Consider the following 23,641-nt stretch of genomic DNA (forward strand, 5'->3'; position numbering starts at 1 on the left):
AAAAAGATACAAACAAGTGGAAAGACATTCTATGTTTATAGACCAGAATACTTCGTATTTAATTGTTAAGATGGTAATACCCAAACTATCTCAAAGTCAATGCATTCCTTATCAATATTCAAATGGCCTGTTTTGTAAAAATGGACAAGCCTGTCCTCAAATTTATATAGAAACACCCTCAATACGATCTCTTGTTTTTTTTCATTTTTCAAGTCCCTTAGAGCATTTTTTAAATTAAGGTATCATTGATATGCACTCTTATGAAGGTTTCACAGGAAAAACAATGTGGGTATTAGATTCACCCTTATTATCAAGTCCCCCCATACCCCATTGCAATCACTGTCCATCAGTGTAGTAAGATGTCACAGAGTCACTACCTGTCTTCTCTGAGCTACACTGTCTTTCCCTGACCCCACACACCATGTGCACCAATCATGATACCCCACAATCCCCTTCTCCTTCCCTCCCCACCTGCCCTCCCACACCCCTTCCCTTTGGTAACCACTAGTCCCTTCTTGGAGTCCCTATGAGTCTGCTGCTGTTTTGTTCCATCAGTTTTGCTTTGTTGTTATGTCTTGTTCTTGAGGGAGAATATCACCCTCACCTCTGACTTTCTCAGTCTGTTTCCACTCACAGAGTCTTTCTTCTTTCCCCCGAGATATTGCTGTTCTTGGAGGATCTGGATTTTTAAAGTTAGTTTTATATGTGCTTCTATTATGGAAGGTGACAATTTTCTTACGCAGAAAATTGCCTTCATCTTGGCTGATCTATCCTGAAGAGGCCTGAGCTCATACCATCAAAACTGACCATTACTAAAAGAAGGGAAAGTGGAACAGCATTCTATCACAACTGAAATTAAACTAAGGTTGCTGATTATAGAAAAGGCCTCAGTTGGGATTTTATTCAAAGTAATTTAATGACACTCAGAGAAGATTGATTTACTAAATTCTAATAATTCCATTCTACTATCAACCTTAGTTGAGAACTTCAAGGAGGTTTAACTTTCAGGGAAATGAGTAGTTAATTCAACATAGGCTTATGGTTTGTTATGTTAATACTAAGCTAAGTACTGTAGACTCTTCAAAAGAAGCACCAACTTTGCTACTTTATCTCAAGGAGTTTAAAGTACCATGGGGACAATAATACATTAACCTTGAAAATAATTAGTGATATCAGGTTTCATTCCTATCAGAAGTAATTGTCAAAGGGGGTGAGACCAGGCTGGAGGCAATATTTGCTCCAGATAGCCAGGAAAAGCTTTCTAGAGGATGGGAGTGGGGAGAGACCATAGAGGTTTGCAATGATACTGGGATGAGAGAAGGAAGAGCTGTTTGAGAAAATTTAATCGCTGTAAGAAACATTTTTCAAAACGTTTAAAAATGACAGAAAAGGAAAGCTTGGTAGGCAAGACTGGAAAATGAAACATTAAGGAGGGAAGCCACAGTCTCTCACTTTCATCACTGTTTTAATGTTATATCCAGCGTCTGCCAAGGGACAGACTTTGACATCAGAGCAGACGAGATATTCTGGGACTTTGAGAAGATGCAAGTTCTGTTGCATCAACACCTAGAACTTTCTTCATTTGTCTATCCATTTTTTTCAGCTGTGACCTACTTTCTAAGCACTCTAACTGGGTCCCTATGAAGCTTGTGGATTGAAAACCCTCTTGCTTTTAAATATTTAAGAAAACTGCTGCACTGATGCTTGTCTAACACATGCAGGTGTTCAGTAAGATGGAATTACACATTATGAAGTACATCCTGGTGGAAATTAATCAAGAAGAGTCTTAATATTTTGTGTAATTAGACTGTTGTGTTTTGATTACATTCTGTTTTTACTGTTGTTTACCTTAGGATATGAATCATGCCCTGGGTAGGGGAGGATCTGGCATCAAATTAGGATATGGCTTGCCAAAACAGATATTTCAGCTGAGGGTATCTGTCAGAATCACCTTGTGAGGTGCTAAAATATTGCAGATGGTGGCAGTCTTTCTTCTCTGATTTTGAAAGGACCCCGTCCTAACTGAGGGAACACTGCCTTGTCTTGTGGGCCACTCTCTTCAAAAGAAACGGAGATTTGAGGAGAGGGAGCAGACCATGCTCATTCCAAACAAGAATGAAAGTGGGGCTGAAGTGAGAGTGAGTCTTTCCTTGTCTCCTGGCAGTTAAGATTCTGTGTTCATAGAGGAAATAATGTAGCTTAAGTTTGAATCTGTTTTTTAAAAAATTATTGGAATTTTATATTTAGATGGTTAAAATTGTGTCAGCTCTTGAATGCACTGATCCAGGAGTGGCCAGGGCCCCACTGCTCTGCCTATCAGGCCCAGACTCCCTTCCTTCATTCATGTGCCTTTCATTTGCTTCAAGCACTTTGCTTCTAAGTTTTGAGATAAATTCTGTGCAGAATGGGAGGAGGCAATCCTGACATGCTACTGTGAAAAGAACTTGCTGAGTATCTTCACCACAGCAGCAGATTCTGGGACTGGGTTTTTCTCACTAGTGAATAGAATAAATAACGATTGTGCATGGCAAAGATACTAGCTATAATCACTGTTCCTCTGATGATAGCAATGGATTCTTTAAACATATAATTTAATTCTAAAATGAATTATGCCTCTATCAGGTAAAATGAAATTTCTACGTTAATTTATTTTCATTTTCCACTGCAAGAACGGTGAGGTGAGATGACTGTGTTTTATGGTTTGTGTATTAGTCAGGCTTCTCCATAGAAACAGAACCAATGGGAGATACACACACATGCACACACAGATTTATTTTAAGGAATTGGCTCATGTGATTGTTGGGGGCCAGTAAATCTGAAATCTGTGTGGAGGCCAGAAGGCTGGAGACCTGTGAAAAGATGATGTTGCTGTTCCAGTTCAAAGGCAGTTTGGAGGCAGAATACCCTTTTCTTTGGGGGACCTTGGGTATTTTTTTTATGGTTTCCAACTGATTAGATGAGACCCACCCACATTATGGAGGCTAATCTGCTTTATTAAGATCTTCTGATTTTAAATGTTAGTCATATCTAAAAAAATACCTTCCTGGCAAAAACTATACTGGTGTTTGACCAAAAAGTGGGCACTATAGCCTAGCCAAATCAACACATAAAGTTAACCAGCACAGTCTCTAAATTAATACATAGGTGTTTTTAATTATGTACATAAGTTTACAGAATACATACACTGTAATGAATGAGAAGCTCATCCTGGATCAAATCATCAGATTAAAAGACAAAGATTTATTTTTGAGGCTTAGATGTTCAGAGCTCAAGTAGACCTCTTAACCTCCAGGGTGGGACAGGTTACCTGCTGTCCCTTCTTCCACTTCTGTACTTGCCATTTGCAGCTCTAATCCCCTTCCACGCTCCGCAAGCTGGAGTCTGTGACAGAGAACCCAAGTTCACACATCCACGATGTGGTCTGGCTTGGAAAACTAAATCCAACTCAACCCTTACATTTTACATAAGGGGAAACAGGCTCAGAGGAAACCCTGGGCTAGAGTTTGTCACTGTAGTGAGACTGAGCGTGGTGTTTTGGGTACCTTGTTTAATAAGTAACTTATCATAAGAAAAATAAAACCAATATTGAAAAGGTGACAAGCTAATGAGGGCATTTTCTCATTTAAGATTCCTTACATAGTCTTTGCGGGTACATAAAAGGGAAATAATTTACTAGTGTCTCCACGGGCAACTGAGGGATCCCGGCCTGGCCGCCCCAGGGGCGCAAGGGCGGTATCCCCACCCGGCGGGCGGCGCGGGCTGGGCGCGCCGGCCGCTCCCCGCCCACGCCGCTCGCTGTCGGGGCGGAGCCCGGCGCCGCAGCTCTGGGCCGGGCGCGGCGGTGCTTCCCCCCTGCAGAGCGGGGCGCGCCGCGATGAGCTGCGAGCTGGTGCTCTGGCTGCTGGCGCTGGGCGCGCTGCTGGCGCTGGGGGTGCAGCTGCTGCGCTTCGTGCGAGCCGACGGCGACCTGACCCTGCTGTGGGCCGAGTGGCAGGGCCGACGCCCAGGTGAGGCGGCCGAGGGCTTCCGGGCCTCTCCCTGGGCTGCGGGTGGTGGTGGTGGGGGGGCGCAGAGGCCCGGCGCCTTTGTCTTCGGTCCCGGAAGGCACGGGCCTGGGTGGCCGCTAAACTGAGAACGCACTAGGTGTGACTGACTCACCTGCTCTCGGGGGGGTCGGATGCAGTGTCGGAGGACGATACTCAGGGCAACAAACGCAAGCGCGTCTTCCTGCATTTCTAAGGCAGCCTTTTTGAGGACTGGAGATCGGTTTCCCAACTTCCTGAAGTTGTTTATCTTCCACTTCTCACTGTTGGAGTTCTGAAATAAAACTTGAGATAATCCGGAGTCACCCATGTATCTACTCATTGGGATAAAAATATAACCCTAGAAAGAACGGGATTGGCATTTTGCCCGGAGCAAGATTACTGGCAGACCAAGGGGCATTCTGCCTCTCCCAGTTTTGTCTGTTCCCTGCTTAAAATTTGATGGCCGTTTAGTGAGAACATTCTATGTGCTGAGCAGTGTGCTCCGCCGCTTAGACCGTGATCTCAAACCTTAACAGCTGCTCAAAGTAGGAAATACTAATTTAATCTTTTTTCCAAGTAGGGAAACTGAAGTTCAAAGAAATTGAATGACCCGCCCAAAGCTAGGCTTTAGCTCCGTAAGGGCTGGGAGAAAGTGAGTTTTCCCTAGACCTAGTTTCCTGTTTGAAAGTTCCCAAAATATGTGAGGCGGTTTCCTCGGAAATGATAGCTAAGTAGCTCAGAAAACGGACTATGCTTTCAAAATGGGCCGGGGAGGAAAGAGGAGTGGTATGGCTTTCAGGGCTGTGAAAAAAAAATTTAGATGGTACTGTGTTTTGTGGCCCTCCAAAGCTCAACCTTACTCAACAAAATCTTATTCCTTAGTATTAAATTTTCCTCAGGTTTTCTTGGGCGTAATACGTGCAGTGCTGACACTGAGTTCAGGGAAAGTACACTACACCTACGCAGGGTCAGCCCTGTGAGACTGTGGCAAATAGATGGCTGTGACTGGTAGGCAGCGCGAGCATGGGTGTCTTTTGACTGCTGTGTGGGTGTCTTCACGTTAGATCCTCAGTCCTTTTGTGTTAACTTGGATTTTGAGAATGACGTCAAAATAGTTAAACTTATTTTATTATTTAATTCTGTAAAAGTTATTCAGCGCATTATGTCAAGTGCAGAATGGAAAAAGTTTTTCCTAAAATCTAGAAGCTAGTTAGATTAAAAGTTATTTTCACATATCAAACAGAAGTTAAAAGTTAAGGTGACTAAAAACTTTAAAGAAATTTAACTTAATTCTTTCAGTATTTTACTTCCCTTGGAAAAAGTTTTGAAGGATTTAAAAATACATTTAATTATGTTGCTATTATGTACTTACATAATTTTATGACTTGCATATGTAATTTGATACGTTACCATTTATCCAAGTAAATAAATTACATTAAGTTATTCAACATATAGTCATAAAGCCAAGTTAAATGGTAAGGGCTTTTACATTTTAACTTTTAAGTATTTAAATAAAAAATGTTATTTAAAAAAAAATATATTGGTAACATGCTTTCCAAATTAAATTGAGATGGCCAGTCCAACTCAGAGACTGTGTTAATTCCATGGGGGTGGGGTGGAAAACAATTTTGATGCTTTGTTTGGTTCATCTAGTTAAAAAAAAAGTTAAACAGGAACAGGAGGAGGAGGAGGCTGCGTTCAAGGGTTGGGAATATTTGTACTCTTCCTGTTAAGCACAAGGCCCTCCAGAACCTTTGAAACTGTTGGCCCTCAAGACAACTATTAAAGAGTCCATGAAATTTAATTTTAGTCATTCTATTTAAATATTTAAATTCAGTTTAGTATTTAAACCAGATATATTTAAATTTAGTCATTCTTAAATCTGTATTGACTAGAGTAAGCTTTTTAGAACTCCTTTTATATATAAATCACAGATATATATATATACTGTACATAAACAGATACTCAGTATATCTGTGGAATTAAAATTTCATGGGGGTAGTTATTTGGGGAAAAAAATGACTAGAAAGACCCTTAGGGGATTGGGGGTGAGGGGCAATAAAGACACAGTTAAAGGAACATGGAGATAGACTCAGGTTTCCAAAACAGCTTAGACTAGTAATGGAAAGATGGACAGATGCTATTGAGGTTAAAAAAAAAAATTAACCTCTTTGTCTCCTATGTTTATTATTTTTTTGTCACTTTAAAAAATAGACACATAATTCCAAATTAAAAAATACAAAAGGATATATGCTGAAGAGTAAAGCTGTCTTCCACCCTTGTACCCTAGCCACCCAATATATCTCTCTGGAAGCAACCACCATTTCCCACCTATTATGTATCCTTCTAGATAAATTCTCTGCATTTCCAAGTATAGATCTCACGTGGTGAAATTTAACAGTGACTAATTTTAGATATTGCACATAGATCCAGAAAAATCCGTGGCACAAGTCCAGAGTAAGAACAGTCTCAACAGCAGCACATGTGAGGAACACGTGTTTTAGTTGACAGTCACCTCAGTGAGCCAACTGTGAAGTGATTGCCAGAAAAGACAGGCAGACTTGGAGGCATTTAGTGCAAGGAAGTATAGCAAACTGCAAACCACAATAAGTATCTTCTGAATACCTGCTTGTGTAAGTTGGCCTCTGTGCTGGGCACTGGGGACACAGCAATGATGAGCCAGTCACTATCCAGGCCCTCACAGAGCCCATATTCTGGGGGACAAGGGAATTGTCCATATCCACAGGAATCCTTGGCCCTCTGGCCAGCTCCCTTCAATAGGAACTAGACCCACCAGAGCTTGTGCAGAGGGGTGTGTGCAGCAGAGTGAGGAAATCTGATGCTGCCATGTCATCTGAGGGAAGGGAGCAGAAATTGGAGGTGACTGTTTAGCCGTAGAGAAGCAAGAGATGAGAGGGTTTAGGGAGAACATAACAGCTGTCTTCAAATCCCCAAGGGATTGTCCTGTGTAAGACATGACAGAAGATGGACTCTTTCTAACATAACCACAAGACAGAACCACTGCCAGGTGCTGCTTGGTGGAAGGGAGAGGGAGAGTGCGTCTGTGTAGGAAAGATTCCTACCCCTTGAATGATTAGATGGGAGTGAATGAAAAATGGAGTGGGTGCCTTGGAGGTAATTTGTTCCTTTATCCTGTGAGAGAATTAAGTAGAGACTACTCAACAGCTTGAGAATAGAATTTCCAAACTGCGTTTAGGGTTGAACTATAAATTTCCTTCCAACTCTGAGAATCTGCTTTCAGAGGCTCTTTAGGGGAAGCCATTGTGCATGCCAGATTCTGTGGAACTGGTAAACGAAAGTTGGTGCTAAATAAAAAAGTTTTCTTCTCCAAGTGGGCAGAAGGGTGCGAGGGCTGTAGGTGTTCTGTGGTAAACACAAGCCTGGGGGTTTTCATCATTGGCTTTAACTACTTGTTTATTGGTGTAAAAATGAAGAAATTTGTGTTACTTCTATGCTAGTTAGGAAATAGCTATAACAAACTGTTCACCCTGGAATCTAAGTATTGCAGAACTTTGGAAAAATGAGTAGTCAGTTAATGAATACATGACTGAATGTAAATTCTGCTGTTCCTGATGAAGTTCTTCAGGAAGGTTATTCAGTTTTCTTCATATGATAGAAATGCACCATAGCCTAGATATAGTATTTGGGATGTTTCTGTCTTCAGATTTTTACCTGAAACCTCGCTCTTCAGGACACGTTGCATTTACTTGAATGACTAAGAAACAGCTGGGTTTTAAAATATTGATCATATTAAAATGTGGGCACCATAAGCTAGTGGTCCAAATGGGTGCTTTGGAGCTATGTATACGTGGGCTTATATCCCAGCTCTGCTAGGGTTCCCGGGTGTTTCTTCAACAGTTATTTATGGAGTCCTTTCTATATTCCAGTCTCTATGCTAAGCAGGACACAGCAAATGAACAAGGTAGACAGGGACCTAGCCTTAAAGGAATTTACAGTCTGCTGGGATAAATTAATCTTAGTAAACCTCAATTTCATTTTTTGTAAAATTAAGATCATTCCTATTAAGTTTCTTGTGAGGGCTTTAATCGGGAAATATGTTTAAGCACATAGGAAGTAATGAAAAAATCTTAAGCCATTATAGTTAGTAACTCCATACCCCTGGCTGGGCAAATTAGAAGAACAAGTTATTGAGGGAATATTCTTTTGCTGCCAGAAAGTCCCTTTATTCAACAATTTTAGCAATATTTACGGATGACATCTTATTAAGTACTGAGTATATATATCAGATACTATTCTGAGAGCTTTACATCTTTTAGCTCATTTCTCTTAACAGTCCTATGATGGAGATTTTATTATTAACCCCATTCCCAGTTGTGGCAAAGTAAGGCACCAAATTTTCACATGGTAGCATTTCACTGCTGTGTGTTGTAGCTGGGATTTGAACCTTGACTCCAAGAGCTTGTACTGTTAACCAGATATTAGGTTTTAGAATTGTTTGACCAAAGAAGTAACCTAGTTTCTTGATTTTAATTTTTATGGGCCAAACCAGAAATGTGTATGGGAAGTGATACCTTGGTTACTATTTTTGATAAATAACACATATTTTAATAAACAGGGAACACAGAAATGTTGCACCTCAGTGACATTCCATGAAATCAGGTGGCTACCCATCTCTTGCAGTGCAAATAAGTTTTTCTTTGGACAAGTAGAATAAACTGTTCCTCCTTGCTTCAGTACCGTAACATTATTTTATAATGTTTTATTTTATAATGTTTAACAAGAACATAATTGGGCAAGCAGAGTACAACATTTACCGTCTTTGTCATATGCATTTCATCTTGGGTGAACTAGTAGATGCTCCTAAGACAAAAGCTCAGGCTCTTGGAGAGCACTTTTACAAAATGATCTTTTATTGATAGGCATCAGGAATGATTGACAAGTGGGAGAACGTTACTTTACAAGTCCAGAATTGAGTCCGTGGTGCCACAGAGTAGAACTTGGTATATTCAAATTGATCATCAGTACCTCCACTGTAAGAAGTTAGAATAATAAACACTGGATGGGACTTTAGTGATCATCTCATATGAGTCCCTCATTTTATGGATAAGTAAAGTGAGAAAGTGAGTTCATGCAGATTTTCTCTTCACTTAGTCTTACTTTTCTCTATGAGATACATAGATAAAGAGAGACTTGGAGTCAGCCCATGGAGTTACAAGGCTTACCTTAAGTAAAATCTGAAAAACTCACCCAAGTCTGGAATAGACAAAACAATATGTTGATAACTGTACTATGATATGTATTCATGCTTTGAAAAAATTAGGTGTTTTCTTAGGATATTTAATTTAAAAAAATGGAAATCACCTTATTGAGATATAACGATCATATAAAAAATTACATATTTAATGTATACAACTTTGGGGATAAGAATACACCCACGAGACCATCTCTATAATCAAGGCCATAAATATAGGATATTTAAAATTTTTAAATCTACACATTATGTCTTCATATGTAGTGGTATTGTTTAAAACTATTTTTTTTTTCTAACTTTGATTTATGGGTGTAATTCATAGCTTATTTTCACCCCTCAATCCCCCCTCCTTTCTCAATAGAATGGGAGCTGTCTGATATGGTGGTGTGGGTGACCGGAGCATCAAGTGGGATTGGTGAGGAGCTGGCTTACCAGCTGTCTAAACTGGGAGTTTCTCTTGTGCTGTCAGCCCGAAGAGTGCAGGAGCTGGAGAGGGTGAAAAGAAGATGCCTCGGTAAGTCAGTCTGAACAGCAGCAGTGCTTCCTAGAAATGAATCAGAGTCCAAACTCAAATACAGTTTTGGGAAATTTTGAGGTAAGAGTGGGATTTTCCTGGGCAATACGCTCTGGTTCCAGATGCTCTAAGTGTCTTGACCCAAATCCTCTTCCTTTTGTCACCTGACCTTGCCTTTCTTTTTTTTTAATATTTTTCTTCCACCTTTTTTTTTTGTACGACTCTTGGCATTAGGGAGTGGCCACCAATTCTCTCAAATGCTGTTGAATTTTTAGTTACCATCTCACATAGAGAAAGAACAGTTTAGCTCTTACATATGACATACATGTTTGTAACCATAGAAGTTTAATTAGAAACATCCTTATTCATTTTGCTAAAATGTCAGATAATAAAGTCATAATGGATGGCATAAGATTCTTGTTGTAAAGGATGAAAACAGGAATAGAATTAGGTTTAAAAAGGCAATTTGAGATATAATCTCTCATTTTCATATACAGAGCAGCAGTGTTTTGTTTGGTTTGGGGTTTGGGTTTTGGTATAGTTATATTCACATTGAAAGCAGCCTCAAGTAATAAAGTTTTTTCTCAGGGGACATTTGGTACCTAAACTGAGATAATTTTGAATTCTCTGGCAGACCACTTTTTTGGTCATTTCTCTCCTTACCATTCTTTAAGAATTTTTCTTTCACTTTGGTAATGGAGTTAATTATCCAAAAAAGGGAGTTAGTTGCCAACACCACAGGGCCTCTTTCACAATATTGCTTTCAAAGGCTGCTGTGTATTTGCTCTGGGCCACTTATGGTAGTTCCTCCTCCACCACTGAGACTTGCCAAGCTCTGCCCAGGGTGAGATGAACCATGTCGGCATTCCTCAGCTGGAGTGAAGCTGATTGTTTTTCTTTTATCTGTCAGATCATTAGTGCAAACTTTCAGTTTACTCCTTTCCTCACAAAGCTTTACACCTTTTATATTTACTTGCTTGTTTTTCTTCCTGGCATTACTTGTTCCATTTCAAGGTTAGAGTCCAAGAAAACGAGTTTCAATTGTTCTTTTGATGAACAGAAATAGAAAGGACCATTATGGCTCAACATGTTTCTTGGCTGGAAATTTTAGAATTGTGTCTTTTTTCTTGTTTGTCTCATGGAATCCTACTGGTGAACTCTGAGCTGCTTACTGATTTGAAGAACAAATAATTTTTGTTTTTAAAGGCATGTAAAAGAGTAAACTTTGTGAAGTTATCAAACAGATGTACTTCTAAAGAAATTGCTCCAAAATTTTGCTCTTTTTAGCTTGTAGTATAATTTTTTTTTCTAGAGCCTTTTCCAGTGTTAGACTGTGTATATTCAAGTCAAAGAGAGCCACTGTACTTGCTGTATACCCAACAAGATTTTTGTCTGATAAGATGTTGCTATATTACTACTAGTCCTCTTGGTCACTGAGGGAAACTCTTCCCGGGGCCATCCAGAAATGAGTCTGTTACCAACTTCAGTTGTAGGGTGAAATACTCACCTTACTTGACACTTCATGTAAGTAGCAAGGAGCTCGATTAAACTATCACATGACTTTCACACTAATTTTTAAGTGTCTTTATTTAGAGAATGGCATTTTAAAAGGAAAAGATATACTCGTTTTGCCCCTTGACCTGACTGACCGAAGTTCCCATGAAGTGGCTACCAAAACAGTTCTCCAGGAGTTTGGTAAAGTAAGTAGCATTGCTTGAAGTAGCTCCAAAGGGATTCCCATCTGAGCTGCTCACTAAATAGGGTTTAGGCAAATGGGTCCATGCAGTTAAGGTCAGGCCCATGAGTTGACCCTCTTACTTTCTGAGGGCTTATGTAATTAAAACTTTTCATACCTTATAAGTACTAATTCCTCAATGTAGGAAAGAAAGCTAAAAATTCAATGTGCCTTTTGCTTTTATGACACTGCTTTCCAAAGTCACTTAAGGTGGGAATTTAATTCCATAGGGGAATTCTGGCTTCTGTTTTATCTTTTTATTGCTGACTTTTGGAAATACACCATTCTGTTCCATTGATTGAAGTTAAACAATAACCAACCATCCCTAGGAATTCGATCAGTCTATGTATAAATCATCTCCAAAGTGCACCTTTTCTGATTTTTTTTTTTAACTAGATCGACATTCTGGTCAACAATGGTGGAGTATCCCAGCGTTCATTGTTTGTGGACACCAGCGTGGATGTCTACAAGCAGCTAATTGAGCTTAACTACCTAGGGACCTTGTCCTTGACAAAGTGTGTTCTGCCTCACATGATCGAGAGGAAGCAAGGAAAGATTGTTACTGTGAATAGCTTCCTGGGTATCATAGCTGCACCCCTTTCTAGTGGATATTGTGCCAGCAAACATGCTCTTCGGGTAAGGTTGCTCAAACTCAACTCTGACAGAACTGACCCAATGTGTATGTGGGGGATACGACCATCACTGCAGGAGGTCCTTGTAACTAAGGAGTGATGTAGGGACCTCTGGGAGACATCCTCAGAAGGTACCAAAATAGATTTGAGCCTCACATGCCTCTTCCTACGTCAGCAAGCATGCACTGAGCATCTACCCTGTGCCATGCATGGTAACAGATCCTGGAGATAGAAATATGATAAGGATATATAGTCTAGTCAACATATCACCCTTTACCTTATCCTCATTTCTATCACATCATGGCAAATTTGGGATCTGCTCTTCATTTCTTCTACACACACTTCACAATGTAATTGTTCTCCCCATTTCTGTGATTTCTCTTTCCTCCCCATTGTATTTGGTGTTTATTTACCTGGTCTTATAAATATACATGTATATCGGAAATAGGAACTGCCCACTGGATAAATAGCCTTGGGCTTTATATCCCTACTGGGACTAGCCTTGACTCTTCTCTGGCTTCACTGGAAGAAGAAAATTTACTCAAGGCAGAGGCTAGGAGAAAAGTTGATTTGGTTGCATAGCTTATGAGATGTGAATAATAGAAAGAAATGAATCTTTAGTGTTGGCTGAAGAGCAGATATGAGGAAATGTTTAACTATCACACAGAACAAATTAAATCATAAGGCCAATAGGATATTAAAGGAGATACAATATTTTAAAATTAAGGTATTATTGATACACGCTCTTATGAAGGTTTCACATGAAAAACAATGTGGTTACTACATTCACCCATATTATCGAGTCCCCCCACAAACCCATTGCAGTCACTGTCTTATCAGTGTAGTAAGATGCCAGAGTCACTATTTGCCTTCTCTGTGCTATAGTGTCTTCCCCATGATTCCCCCCACACTACATGTGCCTCAATCCCCTTCTCCCCTCCCCCCTACCCTTCCCCTTTGGAAACTGCTAGTCCCTTCTTGGAGTTTGTGAGAAGGAGACACAATTTTTAATTAATGCTGTTGAAGGTCAGTTTAAGTAGAATATTTCACTGTTGAGATGCAATAGCCGAATGGTCACCAGTTTCAGAAAAATCTGAAGTTTGGTTCTTTAGGGTACCCTTTTAGTGCTGTGAAGAGCAGACATTTGCAGAGGGTGATGAAATGGAATGCTGTTACTGATGATCTCCTCGCATTTGCTAATCATGTATCAGGCAATTCCTGCCAGGCACATGAGGGAAGGCAGCCATTCCATCTGTTGGCACCAAGTATCTCATGAGGCCTGCAAGATGTCTGCAGTAAAACACAGCATGAGTTGTCTGGCCTGCAGTCCAAGGCTCACTGTTTTATTGCTGGATTTGATCCTCTGACACAATGTGGCAAGTTCAGACTCTATTTGGTTATGTCAGTAGCTGAACAGTGAGACCAGGAGGCTCTTTTTGAAGAGCACATTTCCTTCCCCAATTCTCAGCAAACTATAGAGTGAATCTCTTTGTTATTGAAAAATTCACACACTATACTAGATTTCAAACAAGGAGAGATTTTAGTGTCTGATGTGTTGGCTTTTATGGTGTCCTCTTTCCTCTTTTGATTTAGATGGACAGAATGGTAAGGGTGTGGGAGTTCTCTCACTTAAACAAAGTCTTTTTTCCTGTCTATCTGAGTCAAGCACCATATTAGTCTCTGAAAGCATGAAGCCTCATAGGCCTGTGTTTGCCAGAGGTCAGCAATAAGGGCTGCTAACTGTTTAATGCTGTTAGATCATAAATGAATACCCTGGGTTAGCTGCTTACCCATTTCAGCAGTTAACTCAGCTTTTAACAGTGTAGCCTGAAACATTTTCTAATTTAGGAAAAGAGATGAGGAGAAGATGTTTATTCCCTATTTGGTTTAGAAATGGCCAGCAAATTTAAGTCTAGAAGGTCTAGCTTGTTTTTACAAAAGTCATTGAGTAAGCAGCCATACTACATTTTTAACTAGCCATGTACTCTCTTACCACTCAAAAAGGTGTTTGCCAAAACGAATTATCTGAAAAAGCTGAATTCTTCCCCCATGATAGTTTCTGTTAAATACTAGTTACTTCCTCTTGCACCAACATTGGCATGTTAGACCACTTTGAGGGATAAAGTAACTCAAACTCAGTGATTCTCAGTGGAGAACATACATCCCTTTTGGAGTGGGGACATGGGGACTGGTGTGAGGAGGGTGGATCTGAATCCCCTATTTAGTGCTTGCCTACTATAAAAATCAGTGGCATAAGCCACCACTGCCAAAAGGGGTAAACTATTCTTGCCAGCAAAGAGCTGAGAATGCCTGTTCTAGATTGCCTTTGGTCTTAGTTAAAAATGCCTGATAAGCTGGCACAGTGACATTTCTTGTCCTTTACTCAGGCATTTCAAAACAAATTTTGATAATGTGCTGCTATTCTTCATAAAAAAATTGAAGAAAAGTAATTGCATGCAAACAGTAAACATGAAGTATGTATTTAATTTTGCCCTTTTTTTTTTGCCTACTAGGGTTTTTTTAATAGCCTCCGAACTGAACTTACTGCATACCCAGGTATAATAGTTTCTAACATTTGCCCAGGACCTGTGCAATCAGATATTGTGAAGAATGCCCTAACTGAAGAAGCCTCAAAGGTAAACATTTCTAATTGGAGAAGAATTTGAATGCTTTAGTAGTTATATATTGGTGTTGTATTTCTATGCCTCAGGGTTTTAATATTAGAACTGCTTATGAATTATTTAGGAAACTGATGGCACTAGGAAGTGTTAAGGCTTGCTGACAGTGCTTTGACATCATTTTTTTACTGACATGTAGTTGATATACCATATATCTGTATATTAGTTCCAGATGTACAACATAGTAATTCAATTATATGCATTATTAAATACTCACCCTGATACTTAGAGTTATCATTTGTCACCATACAAAGTTATTACAGTATCACTGACTATATTTCCTGTGCTGTGTACTTCAGAATCTGGTTTTAATAAAGGCTAAAGAGATTGCTAAGTTACTCCTTATAAGTAACCCAGTATTATGTGGGCTATCAACATTTTAAAAACCCAGTTTCTATCAATTCGTGAAGTATAGCTACACTGGAAGGTTCTGTGTGGTTAGATTTTAGTACTTACATCTTACGGGGATTTTAAAGAGGGATTATGGTGAAGGAGTTTAGAAAAAGTGTTAAGTTGTAACTTTAGGTTAGCTTCAGTCACCCTGTGCTTCCCTCAGCTCACAGGTTACACATAATGATCTATCAAAAGACTAACAAATGTCTCATGAAGAATCCAGTGTCACACAACATTACAAAATCCCTCTAAAGACTATGAAATTTTCCTTTTCCATCAATAACTATTTCTACTGAGACATAGATCTGGATATGCTTCTATGTAAATGTTCACAGGTATTATATTTTCACATTTTCTGTGGAGATTGTTAGGTAACATAAGCTCCCTTTTATGAGAAAAAGTGACTTGGAATGTAGACATGGTTAGACCAGTGTGAGCATATACTCCTTTCTTGGCTTCAGTTATTTATAGAGTGGTAGTGGATTAACTAGACTCTAGTGTACCAGATTTGTTAACTACCAAGAAACCACTTTTATCTTCTTTCTCTATTTCATCCCCATGGACTCTGTGTTTCACAGAATTTCATTAGCTAAATGTATTAATAATTTGTTCAAAAACTTACTGCTAAAGTGATATGTAATTCTCATTAAGTACATTAAGATGATGCAATTCTAATTAAAAGCAAAGAACTTTCATCTTTTATTTAGCCTGTACAATCTTATCTGATAAATGTATGATTTCTGTTAGGCTTTTTGAAATACTACAAATTGTTTATAGATATCCGTTAGTATCTAAGGGGACTCCTTAAGGGGCATGAGGTTCTACTAATGGAGTCACTCAACTAGATGACATTGGGCTCTTTCTAGCTTAAAAGTTCTGTGAAATACCTTGGGTAAATATAATTACTCAGCATTCGCTTAATTTTTAAAAATTTTCTTAGACTATAGGCAGCAGCACAGGCCAGTCCTACAAGATGCCAACCAGTCGTTGTGTGCAGCTGATGTTAGTCAGCATGGCCAATGATTTGAAAGAAGTTTGGATTGCGGATCAACCTTTCTTGTTAATTGCATATTTGTGGCAGTATATGCCAACCTGGGCCTGGTGGCTAACCAACAAATTGGGGAAGAAAAGGATTGAGAACTTTAAGAGTGGTGTGGTAAGACCAATTTATACATTTCTTAATACATATCTTGTAGGAAAATACGAAACTGTCTAGTCTTTATAAACCTTTCTTACTCTCTGCCAACCTCATGATATAAATACAAAAGATATAAAAAGTATTCCATCCTCTATGCATATCTGTAAATTTATAATAGATTACTACTGACTTGAAACTTTTCTGTAAGGTGCAATCAAAACAAGGGTTGCCATTTTTTCTTATACATTTACTGACTGGTGTATCAGAAACTGAATGCTGTTTCTCTAGTTTCTTGCCACAAGCTGCTAAGTGTCCTACAAGTCTCAGCTCTGGTGTCACCTCCTTGGGTTGATACCTGATCTCTCCTCCCATTTCTCCCCAAGACAAGGTAAACCTCAACCCCATGCTTACCTTTGTCAAAGCACTTACTGCACTGTTAGACCAAAAGTGCTCCCTCTGGGTTGTACTGGTTTCTCTTGCCTCATTCTGGAAACACTGTGCACCTCTGAGATGTCCCAGTGTTCATGTCTGAGAAAATATGCTGATTACTTATTTTTTCAAGCACTCATTCATACAGAAAATTGAGGAATATTATGAACTATTCCTGAGAAAATTGAGATCATTTAAAGAGTTCAGTGTATAAACAGCACAGGAAGTATGAGTTAATTAAAAAATTATGGATATGATTACGCAAAGAAAGGTTTTTTGATGTGGATGGATTTTATTGTTAAAATACTTATTTCAGTGATTACTGCCTTCTTTTATAAGTACATTAGTAGGGATTCATGTATGAAGAGAATTGTAAACTGGGATCATACCGTATGAATTATCATATAACCTACCAGTATTTCAGCAATCCATGAAATGTTAAGACATTTAATTTGTTGCATCTTTTTGCAGGACTGTGAAAATGAATGTGAAAAAAACAAAATGCATACATAGAGACTTAAAACTCGCTTGATACACTAACATGTCCAAGAGCTTATACAATCATGAAGGGAGCTATTCATTTTCTACCAAGTTGTAATGTGAACCATTTTGTTTTGGGCCAAATCATTTACAAGTATTTGCTAATGGTGGACTTGGTTTGCTAGTGTGGGATGGTTCTAAAGGTAGAGCTTCATAAAATATTACACCTAAATTTTTAGTTTGTAGGACAGCTGATAAAGTGGTATTGTGCCCAGTGAGGGTTAAGAGTTGAGGGGGAAAGGCCACTTTACTAGAGAGGTGACAGAGCATCCTGGTTAAGAGCAGGGAGCCTGGTGCCAAGTTGCCTGTGTTGAAATACCAGCTTTACTTCATAACCTCATTCCATGGCCTTGGGCAGGTTACTGCTTTGTAAATCAGTATCCCTATTCTACAAATGGAGATGAATGGTGATAATAGCACCTAGTCAGGATTGGTACAGAGATTAAATGAGTATTCAGAAAGCTCTTAAAACACACAGGAGTGTTATGCTTATTAACTGTTAGCTGGTAATGCTTTTGTTTTGATGGTAGCAGGACACTCAGCTAAGAATAGTAAAGATCAAAGAGTTACATAAAAGGGCAGAGAGAGAATACATTTTTAGAAATAATTGTTTCAGAGGGAAAAGAGGGCCCAGGGGCCAGAGCTTCTGTCCCCGTTTAGCAGTTGTTCTTCCAAGAATGTCTGTAAGGTTATTTTGTCTTGTTTATAGAATATCAAACTGTAAAATAAAAACATTACTCAGTAAATCTAGCATTTGATTACATCTAGTCTTTGCTAAGAACAGTGGCCTTTCTCTTCCTACCACCAACTTTCATATATTGCTATTACTTGGTCTTATTACTTGTTTATGATAAACTGGGTTTCTTTTCATTTTCCAATACCATTTCTGATACATAATACCTCATTCTTCACACAACATCATGGAAACTTTAAAAAATTGTTTTCACGTTTTTTTAACTTAATTCTCCCCTCCCTGTTTTCTTCCCCACCATTTTCTATTGTATATATCCATCTCCTTATTGAGATTTGTTTATAGGCATCTAAGTTAAAACAATGCCAGTTAATGTACTTGTTGATAATACGTGAATTTGCTTCTATTCTTTAGGTTACGAACATGGCCTGAACTTTATGAATCTATTATTTTTAGGGGTCAGGAATAATAGCTGCACTTAATATTGTGTTACATATTTTTTTGTCTTAGTGCAAATTCTTGGAAGTGATAAATGTGTATCTTAGGAATTATTAAGTTACCTTGTTTTATTGTTTAAGCAATATACTAGAAATTCACAAATCATTTTAGAGTTATTTGTCAAATATTTCAATTCTAAATATCCTGTTCATTTTATTTATTAAGGTAGATGAGTGTAGGCATGATATACTGACCCAGAATAATAATGATAGAGATTTCAGCACTTAAAAAATGGCATTAATAGATGCTAACCAATGATATTTATACCAGACAGAGAAGATAATGATGCTATGCCATTGGAGATTTTGTATAGATCTAGAATTTTGGCTATGATTTTTATCTAATTTAAGTATTTGCCCAGGTTTTATAAGGATTATTAACAGTGAATCATAATGCTGTAACTCCTGAAAACAGAAGAAATTAATTGTCAAAACTGGAGTAAATACAAGGAGGGACTGACTGATGTTACTATCACTGTGTTATAGGATGCAGATTCTTCTTATTTTAAAATCTGGAAGACAAAACATGACTGAAAGTGTACTTGGATTTTTCAAGCCATTGGAGGAAGAAATGGAAAACATGAAAACAACAATCTTCTTATATACTGAAGACTAATCTGTAATTTTACTTTTGGATACAACTTTCAACATGCAATAAATAATAAAAGATTGCTATGAATCTTGCAATAAAGATATTAACATAATATATTCTTGGATAAAAAGATCATTTAAAAATACTCTAGCATATATGCTTAAAATATAGGTTAACAGAATGCTACACAAAGAATAACAGTAATCCATTTAACAACAATGTATGGAATATTACACAAAGCAGAGTGCTGGCTAATGAGCAGGTACAAAGAAGTATCTGAAACAGCTCTGCCTTCAAGGTGTGCACACTCTCTATAAACGACTGTAATTTGAAGCAGTAGGTAGGGTTCATAGCAGCCATAATTTATTACATTATTATTTATACATAATTTATATTATTACATTATTTGTGTATCACCTATTATATGCCATTTGCTATACTGAGGTTCTTTGTATTAGTTAATTTATTTAATTAGCTCACTCAGGTACATGGTATCACCAGTCTCTGTAAATAAAGAAAGAGATGCCAAAACAAGTAGGTGTTACTTACCCAAGGTCACAGAGCCAGTAAAGTGAAGCCAGGATTAAACCCAGCTCAGGAAGACTCCACTGGCAACTCCTTACTCTAGTTGTTAGGATTAATTTTACTTTAATTTTTAGCACCTTACAGTGGAAAATGTGTAGGCCACAATAGAAAATCTGCAAAATATTCCTTGATTATCTGCTGTCAAGAGAGGTGTAACAAAAGAACAGTTCTTAGAAGAAGTTCATAGTTTGGGTATAGCCAAAGTACCATAAAAATAACCAGAACAGTTTCTGGGTAAGCTGGAGGCCACCCTGGTGGCTACCTGTGGGAAAGAAGGAAGGTGACATGGTGGAGGTAGACCATAGGACAGCAGGGAGAAGCAATAGAATAAATGAACACACAGCAACATGAACACATGCCAAGCGTGGTGATGAAGGAAGAAAGTAAATGAACTATTTGACAACTGTTTATATATATTTAAATTTATGTGCACAGAAGGTAGTGCTCATTTTATAAGAAAACATACGATAAGACATATATTAGACTTACTATAATGGTTGCTTAGGATGGAGAGGGTAGGGAGGGATGTAGTATGGGGCTAAACTAATAAACAGAAGGCTCTTGCATAACCAGTGATGAAAATGGGAATAATGATTATTGAATACCCTGCACCTGGGGTCAAAACAAAAAGATGAATTGTTGGACAATTATAGAATGCTACAAAATAACATGTAATGTGGCACCATACAGACCAAAAAAACAGTTCAGAAAAGGGGCCCATTTGCAAATAGAATAGTGTAGGAGCCATTCATGGAAAAAGCCATTCATGACTTGCACTGAACCTTGAAGGGGTGGAATTTAGATAGTAGATTGGAGTTCAAGACAATTGTTTTACTTATCATTGAGTCTCCAGTGCTCGGTATTGTGCTAGTCACAATATTGAGAGCATATAAACCAGGCATCCCTTAACTCCAGAATGTCATGAGTGAAAAAGCAACAGAGATTGAAATGAAGGAAAAATGAGTTCAGCTTGCTTAATTACTCCAGCCAATAAAGGGAAGAAGAGACATAAATAAAACGGTCTTTAAAAATTCATCTTTGTAGTGTTTTCCTATAGCATGTATAATTACAGGCCTTATCTGTGTAGAAAATCTCTTCCTTAATCTTTTTTGTTAGCAGCCCAAGATGGACAGAGCTTTTTGTCAAAGTTCATTTTGCCAAAGATAGTTAAGAGCTTTGAAACCAAGTGTTTTTAGTATTGACTTTTGGCACTGACACCTCATTTCCTAATCATTATCTTGAATGGCCCTTTGAAAAAGGACAGAAATGGTGTATTCTATCAATGCTCAAAGTGAGCCATAGATGGGTGTTGCAATTTGACAGCTTGTGAGTCAGTGCAAGAGTTAACCAGTAGCTTTGGGGTTAGGCAGCTCAACTACTGGGCGTACCAGCAAGTCACGTGAGATCTGAGTCACAGTCGGTTTATTCAGAGGTAGATTAAATAAGCATCATCCTATTTTAACGCCTTATACCTACGTATAGGTGATATATAATACACTACACATATTTAACATACACAATTTGATACATTTGCATGTCCACATCTGTGAAACCATTACCACAATTGAGACTAAACATATCCATCAGCCCCAAAAGCTCCCTTGTGCCCCTTTGTGTTCCCTTGTACCCCATCCCAGGAAACCAATGACGTACTTTGTCACTATAGATTAGTTTGTATCTTCTAGAGTTTTATATAAATGAAATCATTCCATATACTGCTGGTGGGAATATAAAATAGTACAATTGATTTGAAAAATAGTTTGGTAAGTTTCTTAAAAAGATAAACATACACCTGCCATATGATCCAGCCATTCTAGTCCTCAGTATTTTCCCAAAAGAAATGAAAACCTGTCCACATAGACTTGTAAATGAATGTTCATGGCAGATTTTACATGGCAGTCCCTAACTGGCAACAACTTCAATGTCCAACAGCAGGCAAATAGCATAAACAAATTGTGGTAGATTCCATACAATGGAGTATTTATTACTCAGCAGAAAAGGGAACAAAACTGTTGACACATGCAACATATATGCATCTAAAAATCAATAAGCTAGAGCATCTGAGTCTGGTTATTTCTTTTTTCAGGAGATTTTAAATTACAAATTAATGGGGATAGGATATCCAGATTGTCTATTTCATCTCAGTTGTTTGAGTTTTGGTAGGTTTTAGTAGCTCATGGCTTTCAAAAATTGGATCATTTCTTCTAAGTGGTCAAATTTATGAATGTAAAGTTTGTAGTATTTTCTTATTTTTTTTAATGGCTGCTCAATTAGTAGTGATATTCATTATTTAATTTCTGATAGTAATGATTTGTCTTTTTTGTCAGTTTTTCTACAGGTTTATCAATTTTTTTTTCAAAGAACCAGTATTTTTTTTATCTCTATTTTGTTTTCAATTTCAATGATTTCTTCTCTTTATTATTTCCCTCCTTTTGCTCACTTTGGGTTTATTTTGCTTTTTTCCCCTAGTTTCTTGAGGTAGGAACTTAAGTTATTATTTTGAGACCTTTCCTCATTTCTTTCTTTTTATAACCACATACTAATAAACATCTATGTTTCCCTTCTTAGCATCCCAACTGTTCATTCTAAGAGTATTTGCCATTGCTTCATAGAATTATGGGGGGTGTGCTCTTCAGAAAAAAAAAAGAATAAGAAGCTCTAATTGGGAAGAAAGTCTCTTCAAAGATGCAGTGAAGTCAGAGAGAATGGGAAGGAAGGAATTCATTAAAGTGAGAATAGCAGGGAATGGCAGCTGCCTTGCAGGCAACAGAGAGCAAGGAAAAACAGGGAGGAAAAGGGAAGCTCATTGAACTCTGCTCAGCATAGGGCATATCCCTTGCCAGCTCCTAAAAGAGTCAACTGGTGTCCATTGTCCACCTGAATCTGCACTGCAAAGGAACTAAGTCCCTATCACCCCAGGACTTGGGGGAGCCGCAGAGCACTGGATGCAGTGAGATTATGCTCTGGGAACTTCCCAAATGCAAAGAAAAGAGATTTTCAGGCAGGCATGATCATATAGCTGCAGGCCTGGCCAGGTCACCCAAACAACAGGAACTTGCAAGCCCAAATCAGAGCTCTCAGTAGCCCCTTCCTACTTATCTGGAGCAGCACAGAGACAGAGTGAAGTCTGGAGAACAGAATGAAACAGCAAAGTGACAAAGGCGCTCACCACTGGAAAAGCGCAGAGACAAAATTTAAGTTGCATAGTAAGAAGTCTTTATTTAAGGCAAAAAGTACACACACTAGAAGAAAGGGAAGTGTGGGGAACCTCAGGAGGCACACTTAAGGGTTTAGGGGTTGGGGTTTTATAGGGCTTTATGGGTAGGAGTCAGCCTAAGGCATGATGTATACAGGTGATTTATAATTCCTTTGAAGTTTTGTCTTAAGAATAGGGTTATTTAGGTGACTGTTCGTTCAGATCTCAGTATTCTTTATCCACAAAGCTTATTTACTTTTCAAAGGTCTATCTCCTATCCTAGTTACAAAGTTACTTAACTGATTAAGGGGCTGGAAGAAGAGGAAGAACACAGCATATCAATTAAGTTAAAGAATAAACTGGGCCTTTCTCTCAGGCTAGGTAGATTTTACAATGGCATGACCTTGTTCTATTTCCCTGTCCTACCTCATGAGGAAGGACACAGAAGTCCTTGATAGACAATCTTTGGCCTTGAAGGCCTGATCTAATTGGTACAATGAAGACATGGGCTGCACTCTGATACTTTTTTTTTTTTTTTTTTTTTTTTGAGAGGGCATCTCTCATATTTATTGATCAAATGGTTGTTAACAACAATAAAATTCAGTATAGGGGGGTCAATGCTCAATGTACAATCATTAATCCATCTCAAGCCTAATTCTCGTCAGTCTCCAATCTTCTGAAGCATAACGAACAAGTTCTTACATGGTGAACGAATTCTTACAGAGTGAATAAATTCTTACATGGTGAACAGTACAAGGGCATT

General features: G+C 38.3%; 1 protein-coding gene and 1 long non-coding RNA gene across 3 annotated transcripts; one reads left to right on the plus strand and one right to left on the minus strand.

Moving 5' to 3' along the window:
* Nucleotides 1-2,753: 2,753 nt before the first annotated feature.
* Nucleotides 2,754-5,360, minus strand: LOC140850743 (uncharacterized). Of its 2 annotated transcripts, XR_012133805.1 has the most exons (3): nt 4,159-5,262; nt 3,184-3,381; nt 2,754-2,849 (listed from the first exon to the last, which is right to left on the minus strand). It is a non-coding gene; the product is annotated as an uncharacterized lncRNA (long non-coding RNA). The 2 variants fall into 2 exon arrangements; XR_012133804.1 differs by lacking the exon at nt 2,754-2,849 and having other exon boundaries at nt 3,128-3,381; nt 4,159-5,360.
* Nucleotides 3,814-19,211, plus strand: DHRS7 (dehydrogenase/reductase 7). Its single transcript, XM_017673758.3, has 7 exons — nt 3,814-4,007; nt 9,620-9,772; nt 11,366-11,472; nt 11,904-12,143; nt 14,653-14,775; nt 16,151-16,366; nt 18,992-19,211. Exons 1-7 carry the CDS (start codon nt 3,875-3,877, stop codon nt 19,037-19,039), a joined length of 1,020 nt encoding a protein of 339 aa, XP_017529247.1. The 5' UTR covers nt 3,814-3,874; the 3' UTR covers nt 19,040-19,211.
* Nucleotides 19,212-23,641: the final 4,430 nt, after the last annotated feature.

Source organism: Manis javanica, chromosome 8 (assembly GCF_040802235.1).
Source record: "Manis javanica isolate MJ-LG chromosome 8, MJ_LKY, whole genome shotgun sequence".
NCBI classification, from domain to species: domain Eukaryota; kingdom Metazoa; phylum Chordata; class Mammalia; order Pholidota; family Manidae; genus Manis; species Manis javanica.

Excerpts from the sequence above, each read along its gene's own strand:
- DHRS7 (XM_017673758.3), top strand. The coding sequence starts at position 3,875 with ATGAGCTGCGAGCTGGTGCTCTGGCTGCTGGCGCTGGGCGCGCTGCTG. Across the intron at positions 9,773-11,365 it reads GGTGAAAAGAAGATGCCTCG|AGAATGGCATTTTAAAAGGA; the intron begins GTAAGTCAGTCT and ends GTCTTTATTTAG. Across the intron at positions 11,473-11,903 it reads TTCTCCAGGAGTTTGGTAAA|ATCGACATTCTGGTCAACAA; the intron begins GTAAGTAGCATT and ends TTTTTTAACTAG.